This window comes from Equus quagga, chromosome 12, assembly GCF_021613505.1.
Source record: "Equus quagga isolate Etosha38 chromosome 12, UCLA_HA_Equagga_1.0, whole genome shotgun sequence".
NCBI classification, from domain to species: domain Eukaryota; kingdom Metazoa; phylum Chordata; class Mammalia; order Perissodactyla; family Equidae; genus Equus; species Equus quagga.
Genome location: NC_060278.1, coordinates 8,330,354 through 8,356,948, shown reverse-complemented (window position 1 = coordinate 8,356,948; position 26,595 = coordinate 8,330,354). Strand labels below are relative to the sequence as shown.

General features: G+C 36.6%; 1 protein-coding gene across 1 annotated transcript in view; it reads left to right on the top strand.

The window, feature by feature from the left end:
• The window catches only part of RAB18 (RAB18, member RAS oncogene family), a 32,178-nt gene extending 19,175 nt beyond the window's left edge, over positions 1-13,003 (top strand). Inside the window, exons 3-7 of the mRNA XM_046678681.1 lie at positions 1,142-1,203; positions 6,643-6,715; positions 8,119-8,237; positions 8,312-8,378; positions 11,702-13,003. Of these exons, the coding sequence (XP_046534637.1) occupies positions 1,142-1,203; positions 6,643-6,715; positions 8,119-8,237; positions 8,312-8,378; positions 11,702-11,877 (497 nt within the window). The 3' untranslated portion in view covers positions 11,878-13,003. The remainder of the gene's footprint in view (positions 1-1,141; positions 1,204-6,642; positions 6,716-8,118; positions 8,238-8,311; positions 8,379-11,701) is intronic.
• Positions 13,004-26,595: the final 13,592 nt, after the last annotated feature.

The following is a 26,595-nucleotide window of genomic DNA, read 5'->3' as shown; positions in this document are numbered from 1 at the left end:
TCTTTGGCGTATAGAAGGACCTGGCATAATGCACATTTTGAAATGCATTTTTATTGCCTAATTTGTGTATGTCATGGATCACCAGAAATCATCCAAAAATTACTAATATATTTTCATATTGGTGACAGGTGTTCTCTTAAGTGTTTCGTATATGTGGGTGCTGTTCATCTTAGGTGGGGCTGTTGTGAATTTATTGTGACAAGCTAATAAGATCTTTTGAAAATTTCTTTCCAAGCGTCTTGAGCTGATGTTTTCCCTCTGGCTAGTGGGATAGACTGCCGTTATTTCTGATACTCTTTAAAGACATGTGGGCAGTTACTGTTCATTTAAGCCAGATGGCATGTGTCAACTCCTTTTCCTGGAAAGGAAGAGGGTTTTTTGGGGCTGCTGTAGTAAAACTTTATGTGACTTCTTATGAAACTCTTCTCTTTAGATAAATTAGTACTTACGGAAGATTTTCATCGAACTTTGAGCATCCCTCCTGCACTTATGAAGATTCTTAGAGGGTTGGGCACAGAGGTTTTGTGTGTAAATTCTCATTTTGCCATTGTGCAGTAGAAGTGATCATTGATAAGGTTATGTAAAACTAATACTGTATTTTAGGATATAAAACAAAGAATTCCTAAGAAAAGAAGTGAGTGGCCCTTTTATATTTTTCCAATTCTGCAAGTTCCCTACGGTCAGAATCTGAGTTAGGAGATTGGCTGACTGTGGACAACACTCAATATAGTGTATAGATGCTTAGGGAGCCCGTGAAAACTGCCCTGATCCACAGTCAGCCATGGGTAGTCTTCTCTATATTAACACCATGAATTCTAGCTTGTGGCTTTTAATGTGCATATTCAGTCACCACCTTACATTGAATTTTATTTTTTCAATAAAATTTTTATTTTTTCAAGAAGTGCAGGTAGGTGAGTGTTTGAATCCTATAAGCATTTGGTTTTCATTTATGCTGATTAAGTCCTAAGCTGCTGAACTTTAGTGACACTTTTTCTTTTATCTTCACATTTATAACTCAAAGAATTTGGGGTATGAATTTGGGCATTTGATCAAGTGGTTTTTTGATTTTCTGGTTTTCTTGGTAATTGATCTTAAAAGTACATTTTATTGGGATTCTTATCAAAATTTTCATTTTTTCAAGGTGTTGACTTTAAGGTGAAAACAATTTCAGTGGATGGAAATAAGGCAAAACTTGCAATATGGGTAAGAATTTTTTAAATGTATTTTGTATAGATATTAAATACATACTTTTTAAAGAAGGAGAAATTGATATGTGAAGTGTTCTAGAGGTGAACAATTTGTATTAAATAACTTTTGGGAGATTTGATGTTGATTAAAGGGTGGCAATAAATATTTATTATAATTGTGTAATTAGGCAAAGATTTGTTTTACTTAAATTTTAAAAATATATAATTCCTTCAGAATATTTAAAAACAGAACAAAGTATAAAAAGTCATGTTGTCTGCTAGAGAAAAGCATTGTTATTGAATGTGTTCCTTTAAGGTTCTAAAAAGACAACCTAGGCTGAACTAATGCTAAAGGCAGTTGTTGGGGAGAAGGGGAATGAAGTGGTCCTTAGAAAAAACAATGTATTTTTCATATTTGTGAGTATAAATATTATAAAATTTGAGTTTGCCAACTTTGGGTTTGTTTTTTAATACTGATGCCCAGTCTTTGATTATTGGCTTCTTCTCATTTGCCTGTGAACCCAGCCATTCTGAGCCACGTTGCTCTGCTCACTAGACCTCTTCGTGGTCATGCTGATCAGGTTGCATTACCTGTCAAAATGTCCAAGATGTCTGTACTGTCTGGTCGTCTCTCTCTCTCTCCTATCTACCTACCTACCTATCTACCTACCTATCTGTGTCTCTCTATCTAAATAGGATTGCTAATATAGTAATTATGTAATGTTTAATTTATAAAAATATACTACTTTGTATATCTAATTACCACATATACTATGATAAATATATAAATATATTTTAATAACATAATAATATTAGAATTGGTCAGCAGTCATCATATTGAGACATACTTCAGCATGGTGGTTAAATAGTGCTGCCTGGGCATCAGTTACAGATTGGAACAGCGAATGTTCATGATCTCATTCATCTTCCTGGCAGTCTTTGAATGGTATGCTGTTTGTAACATACATTTTATCCTAAATAATGAGTAACTGTGTAAGTGTGTCTAATGTTTTTCTAATTTTTTTCTAACATACAGTGCTTTACATGATTGGGAGCCTATTTGCCCTCCCTCAGATATGTTTAATATCAATCAGAACAGTCGCGTCTAACAGAGAACAGTTTGGAAAATGTTGGACTAGGCCGTAGTAAAATATATTGATCAGTTTAAGAATGCTGACTTCCTTCTGTCCTAAAATGGAGGCCTGATTTTCCACGTCCCTCTTTCTGCCCTTGCTACTACTTTGTGAAATACGAGATTAGACTAGGATCTGAGGCTTCATGTTCACCTTGAGGTCTTTCTTTCATGTGAGAGGTTTTTTGTTTATTTTTAATTTACTCTCTAGTTCCTGCCTAATAAAAAGGCTGGCAGGTATTATTGAAGTGATATCTTTATTATAGATGTGTGAATATTTTTTAAATGAGAAGTTTCTCCCTGACTATGAGGATAATACACGTTCGTTCTAAAAAGCATAATTGAAACAATAAGAAATTAAGAGAGAAGAAAGTTCATCTTTAACCAATGTATACATTTTAGTGAACAGTCTTTAAAATAGCTAGGCACATGCATACTGTTACACACGTGTGCATCTACAGTTTTCCAAAGGAAAGGATTACATCTTATGTTTTTTCACCTGTTTGTGTCCCGCGCTACCCCCCTCCATCTACACTGTACATTTTTCTGTCAGTGAATTTAGAGGTACATCAGTTTAAATGGCCACCTGTATTCCATCTTACGGCTATACCTTACTTTTGTCAAACCTTAGTGACAGATAGTTACCTCATTTTTAGTTTTTCACAAACATCAACAGTGCTCTGAGTATCCTAATGTATGCATCTGTGTGTACTTGTCCAGTTACTTTCAGATGTTTACCTAAAAGTAGAATTGTGGCTCAAAGAATGTGAAGATTTAACATTGATTCATATGAAAAAGGTCTTTTGGACTATATATTGCCAATCTTTCTCATTTTTGCCTCTCTGAGTAGTAATTGTTTACAAATATTTGCATTTCTTTTGATTAGTGAGGTTTTTTCTCTCACATTGTTTATTGATTATAGTTTAATGAATTTTCTTTTTTTGTACTTTGCCCATTCTATATTAGCAGCCATCTTTTTCATGATTAAGGTCTTTATATAATAAATATACTAGCTTTTTGTCATATGCTGCATTTTTTTCCACTCTGTCATTTGTCTTTAAAATCTTATTTAAGGTGAATATGTGTGAATGTTCTTATGTGTGTATGTAATACTAACTCTTTCATGTGCTGTGCATGTTTCTCCCGTTCCATACAGATTTCTTCTTGTCATTTACCTTTAAGTCTTGTTGAGGATGAGTGTGTGTTTATGGAGTTGAGGGGATGAGGGGGAGAGAGATTTTTGCCATACCAAGGTTTTGGTATTTATTTAGTTGGGTCAGGTATTTTCTTCATGCATCTGGGTGTCGTGTCATATTTAGGAAGGCCTTCTCACTCAATATTAGAAGTGTGAGTCCATTGTTTCCTCTGATTTGTCTAGTTTTATTTATATAAATGAAATCAATTCCTCTCCCACTTGGAAGCTCCTGGGATTGAATAGAATCATCAAGCGCAGCCCCGGCCCACCGCCTCCATCAAGTGCCGCTTGCTCATCCTGACCTGCTTGGCACCTCGGAGGCGGCTTTTCTCCACAGCCTTGCCTCACCTCCGCTCCCCACCTTCTGTTATTTAGCCTTTCTGGATCCTTTCTAGCCCTTCATACATCTCTGTCTTCAATAATCTCTTTTCTTTTCCCACCAGAAAATAAAACCACAGGGTAAAGATAAACAGCTCTGCCTCTTGTATCTCACAAAGATGTCATTACACTTACTGTATATTCCTGTTTTGAAAACGAGCACAAGCAAAAATCTAATTTCTGACTATTTAAGTGCTGTAAGTTTTGTAGTTGTTATAAATCCTGATCCAATATTATCGCACGGGGTTTTTTGCCCAGATTATTGTACCTATTTAAACATTTTTATAAGTGAATCAAAAAATGTCAAGACTTTAAACATCTGGCCTAATTTAATATTCACATGTAAAGTGTCAAAATCACGTGTAATATTTTAACATTAAAACATTTTTTGATACAGTCTTTACTTGTAAAACATTGGGTTTTGTGGCTATTTTCACAGGAATTACAGTTGTGATTTTTATTTGTGTTTCATCAAGGCAGTTATTGAATTTGATCTCAATGAAGACCAAAGGGAACAAAATTCGTACTCAAATGCTTTCTGCTAGTTCTGGAAATTAATTTATGAAAGAGTGGATATTTTCCTTATGCAAATACAGTGACTTTCTTCTCTGTTATAGCAAAAAGTTTTGGGATTAAAATATTTCATTGTCCTAACCTATGTTGTATTACCAGAATTATAGTCTGCTTTAGATAGCAAGTCCACTTCAATTATGTAGCTTTTAATTTATATTATTGTTTTTGAAAAGTTGAGTAAATATGCAAATAGAATAATTTTAAATATCAGAGGCAGGTTTTTTTAAGAAACTTTGATGCAAAGAGAATTTTCATAAAGAGAAATCATTTTTTTAATCTCATAAATCTTTCTGTTTACAAAGTTTAATTTTAATTTTATTATTTTTTCATTTCAACATGGCAAGGGTGGGGCAACAGTTTCTGTAGTGGTGAGAATCTGGAACAAGGACAGTTTTCATAAGCAGGCTTATCCTGTGCAAGAGTAACGGAGGTGCAAACTGGTTTATGTTGAACGTTGTTTTCCTCTTCAGTTTCTCTTCTAGGGCTATTAATTACCTCAGACACTCTCTACCTGTTGTTATTGTTTTAAAGTTTTCTCTACTTTGGCCAGGCAAAGAAACTAGGTGTTGTTGGAGCCTGTCACTACTAGTTTGAAATTCCTCTCCAATCTTATAAACCTCTTAGAGGTTATTAACACTTGTTATATCTAAAGGAGCTTCTGCTTGTCCCGTTGCTAAACTCGCATTTGCAGCCATGGGACTGGTAGTTAAGGTGATGTTTGATGCACATCTTTACTTTTCTGCAGGTTACTTTACATTAACAGACTGCAAACTTTTTTCTTAAAAGGCAGGATAGTAAATATTTAGTCCAACCCTAAAAAAGGCCATATGGCAATGCATAAGCAGATCGGCCTGGCTGTGTTCCGCTAAAACTTTCCTTCATAAAACTTTACATAATAAAACAGGTGGTGGGCTGAGGCAATAGTTTGCAAACTGTTGCTTTGCATAATCTTAGGTACCTTGAAGCCACAGTCCAAGGATGGTAGAAAGAAGACAAGAGAGGAGGAACCAGGCCTGGAAGTAGAGACTTACTAATTAGTTTCTTCTCTGCGCCCACCCCCCCCCCCCCCCCCCAAAAAGTTGAGCAGTGTCCTATGGTAAGAATTGTTCTAGGCGCTGGGGTTAAACTGGTTGTTCAGCAGATGACGTCCCTTCATGAAATTTACATTACCTACCTAGTGTACATCTTATGTTGTTCATCAGCCCTCATATGAGTCAGAAACAACATGTAATTAGGAGTGGTTTGGTTTTATGCATTTTCCTAAAAGAAGATACATAGAAAACAAGAGTCTAGTGTAAAAATTCTTTATCTTAAATAAGACACCCGTGTAATTCTGTTTAAATCAGTGGTTGTTAGCCTTGATTCAATGTTAGAATCACCTGGGAAGATTTTTAAACCTTCTATCATACCCTAGACCAATTAAATCAGAATTTCTGGGAGTTGGACCCGGGCGTTAGTATTTTTAGTTTCCCAGGAGATTTTGTTGCGCACCCAGAGTTGAGAACCATGATTTCCAATGAAATTAGTTTCATGTGTGATAAAAATCTTAAATCCAAAGTGGTAGAAAGCCTTCAGTCAGCCCTGGTGGTCTAGTTGTTAAGATTGGGTGCTCTCACAGCCGCCGCCCGGGTCGTTTCCGCTCAGGGAACACACCATCCCTCTGTCGGGTGTCATACTGTGGTAGCTGTGTGTTGCTGGCATGCGGAAAGCTCTGCCACCGGGGCTTCCAATACCAGCAGGGTCACCCATGGTGGACAGGTTTCAGTGGAGCTTCCAGACTAGACAGACTAGGAAGAAGGACTGGCCACCCAATTTGAAAACATTGGCCATGAAAACAGTGGAGCATGTATGATACAGGCCAGAAGCTGAGAAGATGGTGCAGAGAGACTGGACAGAGTTCAGCTCTGCTGTACACAGGGTGCTAGGAGTCGGAATCCACTGGATGGCACTAACAACAAGAAAACTTTTACAGAGGTTGCATTTTTCTAGAGATGTCAGTATTTATTAATTTTGTTTTATGTAACACTCATCAGTAAGAGAACACATCTTATTTAAATTTCAAGTTTTAAATGAACTTAACAATGCTGTTTTGATTTTCTGTGCCTAAATTGTATATTGAAGGTCTGTTACTTATTTATGATTTGTTTTATTTAATAATAATTGATTGTTACTTTTAGGATACTGCTGGTCAAGAGAGGTTCAGAACATTAACTCCCAGCTATTACAGAGGTGCACAGGGTGTTATATTAGGTAAGTTTTTACTGTAATATACTATTTGAAAAATACTATTGTTTATTACTGGAATTTCTGATTTTCCTTGTCTATGTAGGTAAATGAATTTTTGTTCTATTTTTCTTTAGGGCTACTTTTATGTATCTTGAAGTTATATTTACTTCATTTAGTATTAATGAGTATTATTTAAACTTTTAAAATTTCTTTTCAGCCCTTTGTCTAGCAGTTAACAAATAAAAGTCAGGCCAGTTTATTTGGTTTAAAGCACATGTTGATGAGCACGTAATTGAGGATTAACCCACATATAGTTCGTCTGTCTTAGAGTATTACCAGAAACTGATGCTCAGTTAGCAGGTATTACTTGCTGCAGTTTATAAAAGAAGAAGAGTGTTTGTTACTTATTGGAGTCTGTTTAATCAGTCCTGAAAAATAGCACAAAATACTTAACACTGTTGACTCGTAATCCCACAAAATTTAAAAAACAAATGTGATTCTCAGTGTAATCTGTTGAAAAGAGCTTACTATTAATATTCCTGGGAAACTGTTTAAAATGAATATTGATCAGTTGTAGGGGAGAATTCTTTTTTTATATCATGACTTGTGAGACTTTGGTTTCATTTCTCTTAATTTGACAGTTATTCTTTTTTTAAAAAAATTTTTATTGAGTTAATGATAGGTTAGCATCTTGTGAAATTTCAGTTGTACATTATTGTTTGTCAGTCGTGTTGTAGGTGCACCACTTCACCCTTTGTGCCCACCCCCACCCCCATCTTTCCCCTGGTAGCCACTAATCTGTTCTCTTTGTCTACATTTTTAAATTCCTCATATGAGCGGAGTCATACAGAGATTGACAGTGATTCTTATTATTTTGGTACAGCATTCCTTAAGTTTAGAAAACACTTTAATAAGCTCTTTATTTATTATGATGCAGGATAAGATGAAAGTGATAATGGAGGAAGACAACCAGGATCCCATCCACTAACTTTACATATTTTTTCAAAGCTGCAAATTCTGGTCATTGTAAGAAACAAATTAACAGGGTCATAGATGTTTAAATTCATGTAAAATTTTTTTGTATTTTGACACAGATTTGGATCTAAACACATTTGGGTTTTTGGTCAAACTTCTTTTATTGTTATGAAGGGGGACAGCTTAAATTTTTGCTTAAATTAATTTTCAGTTATCACACAGGATATAATTTATATGTTATATGTATGTTATATGTAAATTTTTTTTAATATACTTCTTTTTTTAATGTACTTGTTTCTTCATCTGGATCGGTAGACAGTGTTAAGCGTTGAAGGCTTAAAAAAACAGACTTGTCTACATATTGACATTAGCTCCTGGTTACATATCGGAAATCTAATGTCATTGCTTCTTATTTTTAATGCTTAGTTAATAAATTACTCTCTTTATTTCAGTTTATGATGTCACAAGAAGAGACACCTTTGTTAAACTGGATAATTGGTTAAATGAATTGGAAACATATTGCACAAGAAATGACATAGTAAACATGCTAGTTGGGAATAAAATTGATAAGGTAAGAAGTCAGACTCTTGGTATTTTGGCTCCATAGTCTGATAGCTTTTCTTAATCTTTGCATTTATCTTTTAGGAAAATCGTGAAGTCGATAGAAATGAAGGCCTGAAATTTGCACGCAAGCATTCCATGTTATTTATAGGTGGGTGTGTGGATATTTATTCTTTTATTTTTAATGAGGAACTTTAAAATGGAGTTTCTGCTAATTTTTTTTTTTGAGGAAGATTAGCCCTGAGCTAACATCCGCTGTCAATCCTTCTCTTTTTGCTGAGGAAGATTGGCCCTGAGCTAGTGCCTGTGCCTATCTTCCTCTATTTTATATGTGGGACGCCTGCCACAGCACGGCTTGATAAACAGTGATAGGTCTGTGCCCAGGATCCAAACCAGCAAACCCCAGGCTGCCGAAGTGGAGCGTGTGCACTTAACTGCTACACTGCAGGGCTGGCCCCTACATTTTTCTTTTTATGAACCATAAAACATATGTATTTAGTTCATGGTTGTCCCATGCTATAAAATATAATTATAACACTAAGTTTTTTATTTTTCCTTCTTTAAAAAAAAAAATAGGATAACATTATGTGAAGTCATATGGAACACAGTCAGATCATTCCTCTCAGGATATAACGGCATTCAGTAAAGCCAGGAATCCATGCTAAAGTTGAACCTCGCTGGTCCATGTGCTGTCAGCAGTGGCACCACCTGGGAGCTCGTTAGAAATGCTTCATCTCAGGCCCAGCCCAGGTTTTCTGACTTAGAATGTGCATTTTAACGAGACCTTTGTGTGCTTTGCATATTAATATTTGAGAAGCATGGTAGAGCAGGGGTTGGCATACTTTGGCATGGGCCAGATGTGGCCCCACCCTTTGCATTGGAGCACACCCGTGCCCAGTCGTCTGCATGCTGTCTGTGGCTGCTTTGGTGCTTCCTGGCAGAGTGCAGTAGTTACAGCAGGAACCGTGTGGCGTTTAAAGCCTAAAATATTTACTGTCTAGCCCTTTACAGAAAGTTTGCTGACCCCTGGTCTAGAAAAGTGGACTGACTTTGTCAGAATCATGTGGAGAGCATTTTAGAAGCACAGATTTCTGGGCCTTATCGCAGGTCTGAAACAGGGCCTGGGAGGCAGTTTATAAAAAACACCCTGGTGGTTTCTGATGTGAAGCCAGTTTTAGAAATGACTGATTTAGCTGTTGCACTGTGTTAGAAGCTGTTAGGAATCAGGAATTGGATCATATATAGACAGAAACAGAGTGGTATAAGTGGAAGGTATAGGGAATTTTAGAAAGGAGTTGAGTACTAGCGCTACTGTTTATTTGCTGGGTGTCCTTCATTTCTGTGTATTAGTTTGTTCAATAAATATTGTCCATTGAGGATATAATCATGAACAAAATGGTCAAACTCCTGCCCTCATAGAACTTACATTATAGTATGGGAAACAGTCTTAAATAAGTAAGTAATGCTTTGAAGCAAATAAAACATTGTAGGGGGAGAGAGAACGACTGGGGTGGAAAATGATGAGGGAAAGTTCTTCGAGGCAGAGCTATTTGAGCATGAATCCGTCATATGAAGATCTTGAAGGAAAGCATGTCAGGCTGAGAGACTACCAAACATTTCCTGAGGTAGGAACCAGAGTAGTGTATTTAAGAAACAGAAAGAAAGCAAATTGGCTGGAGCATAGTGTGTGTTGGGGGAAGGATGGTGATGATGGGAGATTTAAAAAGGCCATGTTAGACCTTATAGGATATGGTAAAGAAATGGATTTTATTCTAAGTGTGGTGCAAAGCAAGGGAGTAGTGCTGTGATCTGAAATTATTTTAAAAAGACTCATTTGTGTAGCAAATGAACCATGAGAAGCAGAGGCAAGAGTGGCCCAGGTGAGTGATGCTGGTGGCTTTGACTACTGTAGCAATAGTGGGTGGTGGAAAGTTCGCAAATCCACCAGCTTTGATGGTAGAGCTGACACACTATGCTGGTAGACTGGGTGCAGAGGATAAGGAAAGAGAGCAATCAAGGATAATTCTGGGTTTTGGGCATAAGCAACTAGGTGGATTGTGCCATTAACTGGGATGTGGAAGACTGAGATAAGAACAGGTTTAGGTGGGGGAATAGGGAATCAAGAATTCTGCTTGGGCATAAGAACGAACCATCTTTCAGATAATCACATTCTGGCCGCTGGCATTTAAAGCCATAGATTGGAGCAATCACTACAGGAAAAACTGGATAGAAAAGGGCTGAAGATTGAACCCTGGGGTACTCCAACAGTTAGAGGTCAGCAGAAAGAGGAGGTGCGGGCAAATAAGGCTGTGAATGACATGCCAGTGAGAGGAGGACTGTCAGGAGTGTTCAGTGTCCTAGAAGCCAGGTGCACAAAGTATTTAAAGAAAGAAAGTGATCATCTTTCAAATGCTGCAGGGTGTCGGGTAAGATGAGGAATTGGATTTGACAAGACAGAGGGTGGTAGTGGTCTTGAAAAGAATGCTTCAGTGGAGTGATGTGATCAAAAGCCTAATTAGAGTAGTTTGAAGAAAGAATGTGAGGTAAGAAAGTGGAAACAGCTTGTTTGTGTAGATAACTCTTTACAACAGTTTTGCTTTAAAAGAGAGTAGAGAAACTGAGTGGCTGCTAGAAGGATATGTGGGCTGGAGGGCAGGTTGGTTGGTTGGTTGGTTAATAGGATGGATGATAATTTTGGCAGGCTTTTATACTTATTGGTATGATCTGATAGAGAGGGCACATGGTCCTTCAGTGAAGAAGAAAGGGGACCCTGGAGCTAGAAAAGGGGATGGCCTGAAGTAGCAGCAGGGATGGTTCATCCATTGTAACAGGAGTGAAGGCAGAGTCTAAGGATACTCTGTTAGTGGGATGATCAGTAGTTCTTGCCAGATTGTTTCTGTTTTTCTCAACATCAAGCTAGATCAGCTGAGATAGAGGAGTTTTAAGACGAAAGAATAAAATAGACAGTGAGAAAGGTAATCACTAGGGAAAAGCAGGACTGGGGAGCAATGCTAAGTGTCCTCATGTGTTTCATAAGCATAAATTTAAAATGGGACCAGTGTCCATGGTTGTATCTCATTTATCCAACCACCTGTAGATGGTTGCAGGCACAGAAAAACCAGATTAATTGTTTAGCTAATTCTAAAATGTAAATAATATCTGCTTCAGGGGCTAGTTTTAAGAGTTCACTGAAAAATTAAGGAAGGAACTTTGACATAGTATTTGAGTAAGGCTTTACAATTCACAGTTCTATCATAAACTCTTGGGCTTGTATATGAGTATTCTTATGGATAGAATTTAAGTCACTCAACTTGACAGTTGAGAGAAATTCACTAATATTAAGTCTATGGGGAGAAATTGCTGATTGGTTCTTTATATATTGTAGGCTGGTATTTATGCCATAGTAATTTCTCAGAAAAACGTAAGAATGTGACTGGAAAAGAATATACTGTGACATTTTTCCTTGAATTTCAGAGGCAAGTGCAAAAACATGTGATGGTGTACAGTGTGCCTTTGAGGAACTTGTTGAAAAGATCATTCAGACGCCTGGACTGTGGGAAAGTGAGAACCAGAATAAAGGAGTCAAACTGTCACACAGGGAAGAAGGCCACGGAGGAGGAGCCTGTGGTGGTTATTGTTCTGTGTTATAAACTCTGGGAAACTCCATCTCTTGCATATTTGATCAGATAGTGACATCTTTCTGTATATAAACTCTTTAACTGCTATTTTAGGGACCTTGCAGTTTGCACATATTTGTTTTGTATCATGGCAGTAAATACTTGCAAGAAATCCCACTCACTGGCTTCCCCAGGTAAAACGTTATGGTGAGCATGCATGGTTTGCAGTCTACAGTTTTTTATGTAACATAAAATAGGTGTACCTTTATAGGTCCATTTGATTTTATGATTTACATTTATCATGTGATTTTAAAAAAATCCACTTATCTAGTATATGTTGATACAAAGTCTACTTTCGGTCTCCTTTTTGCTTAAATACTCCTATCAATTACTGAATTAATGGGTACGTAGAACTCCTGGAACCACTGGGAGATATACAGGTATCATCAAACCTGGCAAATTTCCTCTCAGGAATAACAAAGAGCATGATTCCACAGCTTTTCTAGGATGTTTGCTGACAGATTCTCTTTTAGTAACTAAGCGAAATTCTCTTTACAGGATGTAGTCCAGGCCAACTTTAATTAAATTTCTGTTCTGATGCTTCTATAATAGCATTGATATGTTAAAGAAGTTTGGTCTTTCTTTTTCAATTTACTTCAATGAGTAGCTCAGTTGCTTAACTGGAGTTTCAAATCTGTGATATATACATTGAATTCATGACCCTGTGTGCAGCGTTTTGAGTTATGTGGTGTTTGGCAGAATGGCAATAAGGTTTTCCCCCATTTTGGTTTCGGAAAGATATGAATAGTGTGTTTATGTAACTCATGTAGTACTTACCACTTTTAAAACCAACACCTTTATCCGTAAATGTTGGTGGTGTTTGTTCAGGTACTTCAATTGTAGCTTGTGTAATGTTTATGAATATCTGTATCTTATGACTTCCATAAATGGCTAGTTGATATTCAGAAACCTATTTCTGTGTTTTGAGGGTTGGGAAAAAAAGAACACTAAATGACAATTTGAGAAAGGGATATTGCTTCCAGATTTTGATGTGTGCGGGAAAATCTGTTGTGATGAAAATCTGCATAATTTACTGTAATAAGTAGCTAATTGTTTATCAGAACCAACTTGTACAGACTAATAAATCTTTTCCACAGTATTCAGTTTTCTAACCTCTTGGCTATTGTACATTGTATATTTTTTTTCACTTATTTGTTACTTAGTTTACATTGATCTCTGCTTTTTTAAGCCCCAAGTAAGTAATTTGTCCATTCAGGCAGGTCACTATGATACCCCTCAGTAAGATTCTGATGTTAATTTCTGGGCAGTTTGTTCTCTGTATGCAGTTGCCAATGATAAACATTTTTGTGAGTCACCTTTGCAATATGTGTGATAATGCATTTACTTCAAGTTGGGTCTTTCTGAAAATGTCCATCTTCAAATAAGAAAACTTTCCATTCTACTTGGTTCACATTTGTTAGACTGTATTACATGTGATTGAAGGTTTTCTACGTTCTGTATGCTTTTACTAAATATAAAACATTTACTACTTCAGTGTTGGAGAAAGGTAGCTAACCCATGTACCTACCATTTGTTCGTGTTACATTAAAACTGTAGGTTTGTATGTTTATGTAGTGTCTGTATTGACAAAACATTTCTGTTTATTGCATTTTGCTTCTTGAGCTATATAATAATCTTTCTCTGCATTGGATTGTTGTCTTAATTTGGTCAGAATTTGGATACATATGAGTCAATTTTTAAAAACTGATTTTGTTTGATAGATTTATATTGTAACCTTTTATAGCTTTTAAATAAATATAGCCTGCTTTCCCTAGATGCATTTGTGCAGGAAGTATTATACATTTCCCTATTACTCTCATCAGCTGAGGAACATCTGAATATAGTGTTATTCAAATTCTATTATATAATGTGGCTTTCACTTTACTATTTTGTTGCAAACTTATTGTTTCATAGTGGAGGTTTTCTAAGTGAAATAGTTGTAATATCTAAAATTAGTCACTTAACTGAGGATTTTGTTAATTTTTTTCCCAGATCATTTAAAGTAGTTTTAAAGTGCCTTTTGCATATGGTGCAAATTAGAAGAAGTAGAATATAGTATTTTGAGTTCTAGGAGTACTGACATAGACCTGAACAAATGACGTAACTATTCAATTTATATTAAGAGTAATAGTTAACATTTATTGAAAGATTCCTTAGTGCCAGGTGCTAAGTGCTGGATTATCTCATTAAACTTCTCAGCAACCTTAAGAGATTGGTTGGTATTCCTCTTCTGCCCATTTTAAAGATAAGGATCATGAAACGGACATATGTTAGGTAACTTTCCAAAGATCGCGTAGCTAATCGGTGATGGAGCTGCATTCCCGTCATTTTCACTCCTGAGTCCATGCTCTTACTCACTGCTCCCATAGCTATGGCCGGTTACTACCTTTTGGTTTTAACACAGCAGAGAGTTCCCCTGTTTCTTTATCATTCTTTTGTTATGTGTAATAGAAGTATTTCAGCTTTTTTGGTTATAGAGTAGAGCAGGATACTGAAGGAGATGATTTTGATCTCTCATTGATGTAAACATCAATGTTGACATAAACCAACCGTGTAAGTCATTTGACTAAAAGTTAAGGCGGTGGAGTGGGTGGTCTCAGTTCTTTTACCTCGTCAGGGTGGAATGAAAATCCCTGACTTAGAAAAGGTTCAAAGTCAGGCGACATGGCACCTTAACTTCCTATTTGTAATTGGACTTGAGAGAAGAAATTAAATCTGGGAACAGTCTTTTGTTTAAAACTGAAATCTAGGGGATATTATACCTGTGGGGGTGGCACAGACCTACCTCATATCCATAATCTCTTTAAATACAGCTTAGTGTATGTTTTTTCTAACTGAGTTTCAAGTGAGCTAGGATAATCTTCTAGGTATTCTAGACTGTAGGTCTTCTCAGTATCAAGCATTACGCTTCTTTGTCTTGGGGTCCGTTTCACCAGTCATACTTCCAAAGGTTTTTGTCCTTCATGTATTTTCCCTATTTAGATATAGGGGTAAAAGCATTTAATCAGTTTTCAGAAGACATTGTGTTAGTTCTGACCGCAGCTATGCTGAGGGTGATCAGCTACAGACTTCATTCTGGGTTTTATCTAGGAATGCGGAAAGACGACTGTAGGAAGAAGCAGAGAGGCTGCGTCAAGACTTGGCGCTGAGGGATATAAATCTACCCAGGAAGCTGATTTTTTTTTCCAAAATGGGAACATCTATCAGGTTGCAGGGGGAAAAAAAAGGTAATCAACTTCTGTCATGTTAAGGGATTTAAATTTTACTATTTGTTGCTAGCTTTTTGTTTCATGTTTAGGAATCAGTAATGTTTCTGATTGGGTATAAAGTTTGCTTAAGCGCCTTAGTTACAGCTGCTTTGTACACACACACACACACACGCATTTCTAGTAGAAGTGTGAGCGCCTGTTCTCAGTCCTGCCCCCTCACCCTCTCTCTCACTCACAAACAGTATTTTTTCTTTTGTTTATTAACCTGATGAGCAACAAGTTATGTAATTTTATTTCTATTTCTTTGATTGCTAGTGAGATTAAGCATTTTTAATATTTTATTGGATATTTGTATTATTTAATTCCTTGTTTGTGTATGTCGTGGTTGCCCATCCAGCATCCACTTCCTTCTCTCACAGTGCTACCCACTTTTTCTTTGGATAACTGCCCCCCATCATCACACATGTGGTTTGGATGAGATTTGTCACACCCCCAGCTCTGGAGTTGGCCTGGCTGCCTTTAACTAGTGCTCCTCCCTCCCTGTAAATGGTTAGGGATAGGCACCTGACCCACATCAGGCTACTTAGATTTTACTGAGGCTTCCTCAGGAACTGCTGAAGAAGACGCCTTCTTGGAGATAAGTGTGGTGTGAGGATTCATGTTCTGAACTTGCTGCAGCTAATTTTTCTAATCCAAAGGAGCCAGCCTGAGGTCAGTACCAAGAAAATGAGAGGGAGGCCAAGTTGGAGCCCTGATGCAATGTGGAACCTCTGGATCAAGTTGGACCTGAAGTGAAATCTACTTCTGGACTTTGCACTTATGTGAGCCAATAAATTCCTTTTTTGTTTAAGCCAATTTGAGTGGGATTTTCTTTTTTCTTGGGACCAAATGGATGCCATGTGAGTGTGTATGTTCTTATTTGTAGGGTCTCTTTGTACATCAAGTTCAGTACATTAATGTTTATTTGCGTAAGGGGATAAGAAGTAAAACGATCACTTGAAAAGCCATTACTCTTAAATAACTTAATATTTTAGTGAAGTTACTTTCATGTATTTCTTTTTGGATATAGACATATAAATGAGTTAACCCAATACATGTGATTTTTTTTTTTTTTTTAAAGATTTTATTTTTTCCTTTTTCTCCCCAAAGCCCCCCTGGTACATAGTTGTATCTTCTTCGTTGTGGGTTCTTCTAGTTGTGGCATGTGGGACGCTGCCCCAGCGTGGTCTGATGAGCAGTGCCATGTCCGCGCCCAGGATTCGAACCAACGAAACACTGGGCCGCCTGCAGCAGAGCACGCGAACTTAACCACTCGGCCACGGGGCCAGCCCCGAATACATGTGATTTTAACGTCCATTTGTTTTATAGGGTCTCATGTTGCCTGTCACCTGAACACTCCCTCTTCCCCTGTCCTACCTGACATAATTAGTTTTACACCCTGGCCTGTGTCCCCTTTCTGCATTTCTCCATGTCTTTATAATCATATAAAATATGTACATATACATATTTTACTCTTGCTCGTTTTATAAAAATGGAATCATCTGTATATTCATCTCTGCATGTTTCTTTTCTTATCTAACCACAGATTGTGAAAATCCCTCCAATCCAACTTACATGTATCGAACATCTATGTCAGTGATTGTTACAATATTAAGTAATCCACGGTTTGGATGTACCACATCCATTTTTAACCATTCCTCTAGTAAGGGGTGTTTGTATTGTTTCCGTCTTTTGCCTGTGCAGATGGTGCTGCAATAAATATCCTTATACAGCTATCTTTTTGTTTCTCTGGGATAAGTATCTAAGAGTTGCATCTGTGGGCCAAACAAAGTCTATTTTTTAGTTTTAACTTTGTAGATTGCTTTCAAAAATCTGTAACAGTTTGCATTTCTGCTAGCGGTATCTGAGTATCGTTTCCCCCTGCATTCCCCATTTGCAGCAGGAGTTGCTCTCAAATTTTAATTTTCATCACTTTTATATTTGTAATGTGTTAACTGTTATTTTAGTTTGCATTTTCTGCAGAGCATTTTTTCATGTTTTTAGGCTATTTGGTATTGCTCTTTTTTGAAATGATTATTTATACCCTTTGCCAGTTTTCCTGTTGTTTTTTTGTTTTTTTAAATGATCTGTTTGTATAGTACAGATACTAACTTATGTGTGTATGTTTTAAGCATTTGTTTCTAACCTAATGTTTGTTTTTTCACTTTGTTTATGCTATGTTGTCTTACAAGTTATTTTTTAATATTTTATACCATCTGGGTTCTGCAACTCTTAGATGGTACATACAATGTCCTTTTAACCTCTTCTGAGACTTCTGCTTTTTCTTTTTAAATCTTTAATAACTTGGAATTTACCTTTCTTTATGACACAAGATGGGGAGCCAAGTTATTCTTATGGATAGCCAGTTGTGCCAGCACTACACATTAAATAAACTTTCTTTTTCCCACTGAGCTGAAATACCACTTTTTTCCTGGATAAAGTACTGGAATCTACTTTGGCCTTCTGTTTTAGTGTCTCTTAACCTTCGAAGGTAATATATTTCAATATAATTGATTTTCTTTCATCCTGTGTGTTTCATTTATGCTTTAACAAACATTCTCAGAAGGCCTCTGCAGGTTTTATGAGCCTGCTGCTGAGGCCTGGCCAAACAAGAGTTGTGATGCTAGTGGCTGCGCAGTGTGTTCCTGACTGATAAGGCGAGTCCTTTCTCCCTCTTTGTCAATTTGTTTTCTACATATGAATCTTAAAGATCACTTCATCTGTTGCTCATTTTTCCTTTTTGTGATTCCTTTTTTTTAGTAAAGGAGTTCTTTCTGAACTGCAACAAGGATACTAATCCTTTGTCGTTAATATATATTCCTGAAGTCTTCTCCCAGTCATTGATTTGTCTTTTGACTTTATTTGAAATATTGCATAATCAAAAATTTTTTAAACCAAAAATTTAATCATTTTAATCCATTTTTAAAAACTGGGATTCTAGGTGGACTCACATGATATTTCTACATTAATTAGGAGAAAACTAAAAATTTAATAAAGATTTGCCATTAGGAAATATGGGATCTTTCTGTCTATTCAGATTTTATACTGCTTTTTAAATTTGTAGTTTTCTTTACATAGATCCCGAACCTTTTTTTCCATTAGTGTAAGTAGAATTGGTTTCTCATTTCAGAATCTATGTAGTTATTGCTAATAAAGAAAAGCCATGGACTTTTCTGTCTGTCCAGCCACCTAATCAATTTTGTGGTTTGGTTTAAACTAGAGTTTCTTTAGTTTTCTAGGTAAGATAGCAAAAATGTAATTTTTAAATATGTTTATTTGGAGAAAATTGCAGGCGTCTGCTTTGTCTCTCATATCATTTTGAGTCTGTTTCCTGACAAAGTGTTTGGAGGAAACCTCCCATTTCACAGCTCCTGCTAAGTCTTGGACACCCCAGCCTTCCGTGGAGGTTTCCGCCAGCAGGAGGGCAGATCCTCCAACTCTCTCCAAGGCCAGGGCTCTTCGATTTCCACGGGCCAAACCCTGCCTAGGATCCACTAGTTTCTGAACTTTTTCTAATGTAGTCATAGTGAGACCGGGCTGTTGTTTCTAACTTCATGTTTTGCAAGATTCATAAAATTGGGAAGATTCTATCTTTTTCTGCATGGTGGCATACTTAACTTTTTAAAACTGGTGTTGCCTGTTTCTTGCGAGTTTCCTAGAAGTCAGTAGCGCGTAGTGGTTAGGAGGTTGGCTTTTGGAATCAGTGAGCTCACATCCCAGCTCAGTTATTTTAGTACTGTTTGGTCTTGGGGCAGTTACTTGAAAACTGGGCATAGTAATACTCTCAACAACTTTGTAGGGTTGTTGTGAACATTACATGAGTTAGGGAGTGTAAAGCTTGACACAGTGCGCTTCAATGAATGTTAGCTGTTAGCATATCTTGGTTGTTGGTCTCCGAAGTTTTTCTATTGTTCCTTAAGTCAATTTTTATAGTTCACATACAGAAAACAATGCATTTTTTTTGCTTTCAAGGTTAGAATTTTTCTGGAACAAAATTAGACATTTAAAAACTATTTTTCTAAGGTGATAGTTTCTCATTCCATATGTACATATGTGTAATTTTCCTTTTTTCTTTTGCAAGCAGGTTGTCTCTGTGGTCTCTTTAACAGGCAAAAATGTAGTCTAAAACAGTGAACTGGAAATAAACGGTATAGTGATTTCTAAATAGAGTGGATAGATGTTAATGAGGTACCTGTGGAGAATAGTGCGAGTCCCTCCTTTGGGAAGATCTGGGTGTTAACAGCAGGCCTCGCTTTGGGATACACAGCATCCGTGTGTCTCAGCCCTCGGAAGTCTGCAGGTGCCAGGAGAGCTCTGGGCACTGAGCTTACTGTGTCAGGAAATAGTATAGGCTCCTGACCACAAGGCGTCCGTCGTTTTTCAGATTCGTGTTCCTCTAGCCATAGTTTCTTTACTAGGAATTTTAAGCTAGTTAAATATTCATTCCCATGTGTCTCACTCATACCACCTTTTTTAGGTTAGACAGGCAACCAACATCTAAGTTTTCTTTAAAACAACACTAATAAATCTTGTAGTACTAGGTGGAGAGCATAATATACTTTTATAAACATGTCTGTTTACACTTACCTCTTGCACAGTTCACTTTTCCTTAATAAAAATATGATTAAATCACTCTTACAAAATGATTTCAGAGTTACAGTACCAATAGAACTACCAACTGTGAACCTACTAAGAAAAAGTAAAAATTTATTTGCATTCTTTTTGACCTTCAGTGTTACTTCACAATGCATGTATAGTCGAGTGTTCAAACTACTTGAACAAATTCTTTGCTTCTATATGATTTTATTATCTATTTGATATAAATTCATTTGTTCCTGCTTGTATTCAGTTTTAGGGCTTACTTTTTTCATCACTTTTAATTTAGTCTTTTGAATAATTAAAAGATTTACATGGCTTAAAAGTCAGTACCATATAAAAAGCTAAATTAGAGAAGTCATGTTCCCAACCTTATCAACTCCATCGCCATCTCACGTCCTGCTTATATGTAGTCATTGTCACTAGGTTCTGGTTTATTCCTCCTCTGTTTCTGCAAAAATTATGCAATATTCTTTTTTCCATTTCTTATGTGAAAGATGGCATACTATGTACATCTTTTGAATCTTGCTTTTTTACTTAATGTAACCTGAAAAGTCTCTCCATGTATCATCAGATCATGAAGCTGTTCCTTATTCTTTTTCAGGGGTTGCAAGTCCTCCATTGTAGATTGCACAGTTTATTCGACTGTTTGCCAGTGAATGCGCAGTGAATAACTTTATGTGTTGTTTCGTTTCTTTAGAGGATAAGTTCCTAAGTCAATTTTTAAAATCTTTATTGAAGTATATTTGATATAAAATGCATTCACTTTGGGACCAACTTTGATGAGTTTTAATAAATATATACACTTGTGTAACTACTCTCACAATCTAGATCTGGAACATTCCTATTACCAAAAAGTTCCCTTGTGTGTAGAGTTTGGTCACCTTCTTCCTCCCGCTTCTGCTATACCTGATGCTGCCTGGGGTTTGCTCCGGACCCCCAGGCAGATTGGCTCTGGCTTTTATTGCAGTTCCAGATGCATATTCAAGACTTCCTTTTTATCCTCTTTTACCTATTAGAGGCATCTGTCTTTTTTCCATTTTGCATAAATCTGTAGAAATCTCTCATATGATGATGTTCTTCACTGCCTTCACTATTAAGATTTGTTCTTCAGTTCTTTTAATGTATTTTTAACGTGTTCTTGGGAGGACGTAGAAACAAACTCATGCTTGGGTGTACCCTCTAAGCTAGAGCCATTAATTAGTCTTTTAACTAGTGAGGTCAATAGGAAATTGTTGATAGGAAGAAAAAAGGTGAAACCAAAGGACAGGTGTTCCTAATGAGGTAAAGTATTTTGGAATGAATGTACCAAGGCAAGTGAGCTGGGACGGTAGGCAATGTCAGAGAGATGCTTGACCTTGATATTTGGGGGGTAGATCCAGGTTGTGACCAGGTATGGGTATGTGAGGTGGGGTGGAAGATAAGATAGCTGGCAGTGAGGAGGCCAAGGTGCTAGATGGATCCTGGATGTTTCTTCAATCAATAGACAGCTGAATCTATTTCTAGATTCTGTTCTGTTCCACCAGTGTAGATCTATGCCAAAATCATAACCATTTTGATTTACAGTATGTTTATAAATTAAGTTCTCCCCCTCACTATTTTTTTTAAACAACTTATTTTGGCAATGATTTTACTCAGTTAGAAAATAAAGTCCTTTGGAACTGACAGAATCTGCATCAAATTTATATATTAATTTATAAATGACATTTTTAGAAGTCTTCACACGCAGAAACATGGCATATCTTTCCGTTTATTCAGTTCTTGTTTTATGTCTTTCACTAAAATTTTAGAATCTCCTTCATATACATGCTCTAACTGTATTTATTAGTGTAAGCCTACGCGTTTTATCGTTTTTTGTTACAATAATGTATCAAGGGGTTTTTGTTTCACTTCTGTTTCTCATTTGTTTTTCTCAGTAATAAAAATTGTGTATTTATTTCTTATAAATAGCATCTTACCAAATTTGTTATTAATACTAATCTCTTTAGTGTTTCTTATTTTCTAGGTACATAATGTGTGTGAATAAAGGTAATTTTTTCTGATCCTAATGTTATGACAGTAGTTTTAGTATTTTGCCTTTTAATGTATGATTTGCTTTTTTCTTTCGAGAAGTCGTCTTTACATTTTAGAATATTGATGTGGCTTCGTTCTTTCAATATTTTACTTCAGTCTTATTTGAAATGATAGCTAAATTTTTTTCAAGTTTTTTTGGTTTGGGCCACCTATTAATATAAGCAAATGGTTTTGTTGCTTGGTTTAACATAATGAATTATGTCGAAGATTTCCTGTTGCAAAACCATCCTTACAGTCTCGGAATATGTCTTGTCAGAATTTTATTGTTGAAAAATATTCTACTGAATTCAACTTGCTCGTAAATTTATTTATAAATTTTGCATCTGTAAGCTAAATGAAGGCCTGGGCCGAGTCTTGTAAATTGATGTGTTTCCAGCAACTGGGACAGGGCGGTTCCAACACACACTTGCGCTTCTCCCTCTGCTCTGTAGTCCTCTGGGTGTTCCACTAGCTTTTATTGGAGTGGATTTTATGAGAATGGAAGGAGTGAGCACAAACTGTGTGGCCATCCATGGAGCCCCACCTAGACCCTACCCATAGTAGTTTACCCTAAATTACCCTAAAGTTTCAAATTTATTACTATTGAGTTTTACGTATAAGGTCTCTTAATTTCTTTTGTAATTGGAGCTATGCCTTATTTCTTATTCCTAATTTTATGTTTTCATTTTCTCTTTGTTCCCTTGGTCAGACTTGAGGATTTAATCTGTTTTATTTGTATTATCAAAGAACAAGGCTTTACTTTATTTTTACTTTCTATTTTAAAATTTCATCGTTTATTCTTTTTAAAAACTTTTTGTTTTGGAATAATTATGGATTTGCAAGAAGTTGCAGAGATAGTACAGACAGATCCCATGTACCCTTCACTCAGTTTCCCCCAATGGTTGCATCTCACATAACTATAGCACAATATCAAATCCAGAAGATCAACATTGGTGCAATGCAGGCGTCTATTTCCATGATATTTTATCACATATGTATTAGAGTAAGTTTCACCATATTCAAGATACAAACAGTTCCATCACCATGTAAGTCTCTCTTCTTTTATCCCTTTATAGTCACTTCTCCCCTTTCCCCCACCATCCCTAACCACTGGCAACCAACAATTTTTTCTTCATTCATATAATTTTGTCATTTCAAGAATGATATGTAAATAGGATCATCTAGTATATGACCTTTTAAGATTAGTTTTTTTTCCCCCACTCTGTATAATGTCCTTTATCCTTCCAAGTCGATGGGGTATCCACAGTTCTTTCATTTTTATTGCTGAGTAGTAGTGGTATGGATGTACACAATTTGTTTGCTCATTCACCTATTGTAGGGCATTTTAATTGTTTCCGGTTTGGGGCTTTTCCATATAAAGCTGCTATGAACAATTGTGTACAGACTGTGTGAACAAAGTGTCAAGAAGTGTGAGTGCTGTGTCATCATCCTTGATTCTTAATTCTCTGTGGCTCTTTTCTGATTTATTATGATTTTTGAAAATGTTCTTTAATTGCATACTTAGTTTATTGTCAATCCTTTTTAATAATAGAAATATTTAAACTATTTTCAAGTGTATATAGTTTATTTTGATATGAAGTATTCTTTTTATTTGTAATATTAGTTTTAGTTATGTCTTTGGGTATGAACTATTTCAAAGAATGTGTCCATTTCATATTTTAAGGTCATTTTTTCTGCATCAAACCCCACCTATGGCATATTCTGCTTCAGAAAATGTCACATTGTTTTGCTCTGCTGCCAAGATATGCAAGTTTCTTGGAAGTGAATTTGTTATTGTATTTTAGCTCTTAAGCGTGCCTATTTCTATTGCTAGGATCACATGGCTTGAGTTAAGACCTGAAATTAGACAACAATACAAAAAATAAAAAGGAAAGATTTTTGATTTTCTGTCAGGGATGGTGAACATGGAGCATCAAGGTCAACTTCAACTTTGCTGTTCTCTAAATCTAAAATTTAGCTATTGTAAAGAGTGTGTTCACGGCAGAATTGTAGCTAATCATGTCAGACTATTTCTTTGCATAGCCATGTTTGGGGAACAGAATTTGATAGTATATCTAAATCGAAGTAGTAATCACTTAAGGTGAGATTCTATATTTTATTCCTTTCATATGCATGTGCTATATATGGTCACCAAAATTTGAATTTTAAGTGAAAATTGTATGTCAAGATGAATGGGTGTTTTCTATGAGAAATATTTGTGCAGAGGCCCCAAGAGGTGAAGGGCTGTGCTCACATTCCCGCAGCAGTGCTTCCTGCTTCCCCAGCCAGAGTAGATGTGCCTGATGCCATGCGGCTTGGAGGACTTAAGTGACAGAGAAAGCAGCCACAGGTGTAGAGAGGTCGTGCATGTACTCACGCTGCAACTCAGGTATGCAGAGGAAGTTAGTTCATCTTTTGCTCTGCATTTGATTTGATTTGGTCCCCTCAGATAGAAAGTGAGAAAACAACAATGACAAAAAGAAATGTTTGTGGTTTATGTTATTTTCTTTTTAATAGTCCGATAGAAGAGGAAAGGCAAATTGTAAATGTATGATTGCAGAATCATTACCTCTAGATGAAATCTTTCAGTTCTCCATTAGGTGGCAGCAACTCTTCAGTTATCTGAGAAGTCGGACAGTAAAAGTCATGTTAAAAGCCTTAGACACTGTCCAGTTGAAAATTTTCACAGGCTGTGGTTTTTCGTTTTTTGGGTTTTTTTTTTTTAAACCAGATTTCTTCTCTTTTATTTCTTCCATTCTTTCTTTCTTCCTTTCATTCATGCTTCCTTCCTACCTTCCTGTACCTCTGTCTCTATTCCTCTCTTTTCTCGGGGGGTGAGGGGCAAAGTTTAGCCAGAGATCACCTTTTTATTAGATGTGAGCCTTTCTGTTCTCAAATGGCCTGCTTATGCTGAAGTCAACAGACAGACTTCCCAGCAGTCCTCACGGCCAAATTACAGTTCAGTGTCCACAGAGGTTGACTTGGCTGGAGGTGGAGAAAATGGAAGCATAATTGATCATGCATTTTAGAGGAGAGGATTGCTTCCTTCCTCTGGTATACATTTATCTTTTTAAAGAGAAGTTTCAGAGGATTAAATAGAACCATAGAGGCATTACAGATAAAATAAAAGTGCTACCAATATTTTGTAAAACTGAGTTACTTTAAGGCTTTAAATTGTTCATTTAAATATTTTTGCTTTAAAATCAATTTAGACCTTAAAGATGAGATTATATTAGGCTTCTTTTTGTGAAGTGAACTGGTTTCTGGAAACACTCAGCTAAAATAAAGGATTTAAAATTGCACTTCATTTTCCACCAAACTTTTAAAACTAAATTGTTCGATGATTTTGACTCTAGTATATTGAATACATATAGTTCTAATAGGCTTCCTTCTGCAAATGTTTCAAATTATAAGACAATTCTGTCATTGTATTCTTCATGAGAATCTGGCACTACCTCTCTTTCTCTGCTTACTTTGCTTAAACGACACTATTTTTGGACTGAATAATGACAGACATGTTTGATATAAATATATGTTTATAATGTTAGAGTCATTTTTACAGGATTCAGAAGTCTTTTTTCAGCTAATTTTCTTGATTGCGCTTGCCTCAAAAAGTCTTAGTCTTATTGATAATGCCTGCATTTTTATTGGTAATGTTTCCATTTCTTTAATTTTTGCTTCCATGTTGACTAATTCCTCCCTCTACCTTTTAAAAATAGACTTTTTTTTTTTAAAGATTTTATTTTTTTCCTTTTTTTCCCCAAATCCCCCCCGGTACATAGTTGTATATTCTTCGTTGTGGGTCCCCCTAGTTGTGGCATGTGGGACGCTGCCTCAGCGTGGCTTGATGAGCAGTGCCATGTCCGTGCCCAGGATTCGGACCAACGAAACACCGGGCCGCCTGCAGCGGAGCGCACGAACTTAACCACTCGGCCACGGGGCCAGCCCCTAGACTTTATTTTTTATAGCAGTTTTAGGTTGACAGCAAAATTGAGCAGAAAGAACCAAGAGTTCCCATATCCCTCCTGCCCCACATAGGCACAGTCTCCCTGACTAACCATATCTCACACCGGCTATTTTTCTGTTATTGATTTCTAGTTTAATTCCAATGTCATCTGAAAGCGTGTATGATTTCTATTCTTTCAAATTTGTTATGGTGTTTTATGGCTTAGAATGTGGTCTACCTTGGTAAATCTTCAGTTAAGTTTGAGAAGAATGTATGTTCTGCTGTCGTGGGGTGAAGCAGTCTATAGATGTCACTTATATCCAGTTGTTTGGTGGTGCTGTTGAGTTCAACTACGCTCCTCCTGATTTTCTGCCTGCTGGGTGTGTTCATTTCTGATATAGGGATGTTGAAATCTCCAACTATAATACTGGATTCATCTATTTCTTCTTGCAATTCTATCAGCTTTTGCCTTATGCATTTTGATGCTGGATTGTTAGGTGCGTACACATTAAGAAATATATCTTCGGGGGCCAGCCTGGTGGCACAGCAGTTAAGTTTGCACGTTCCGCTTCTTGGCGGCCTGGGGTTCGCCAGGTTGGATCCCAGGTGCAGACACGGCACCGCTTGGCAAAAGCCATGCTGTGGTAGGCATCCCACATATAAAGTAGAGGAAGATGGGCATGGATATTAGCTCAGGTCCAGGCTTCCTCAGCAGAAAGAGGATTGGCTCAGGACTAATCTTCCTCAAAATAAAAAAAAAAATATGTATATATCTTCTTAGAGAATTGACCTCTTTATCATTATCTAATGCCCCTGTTTATCCATGATAACTTTCCTTGCTCTGAAGTC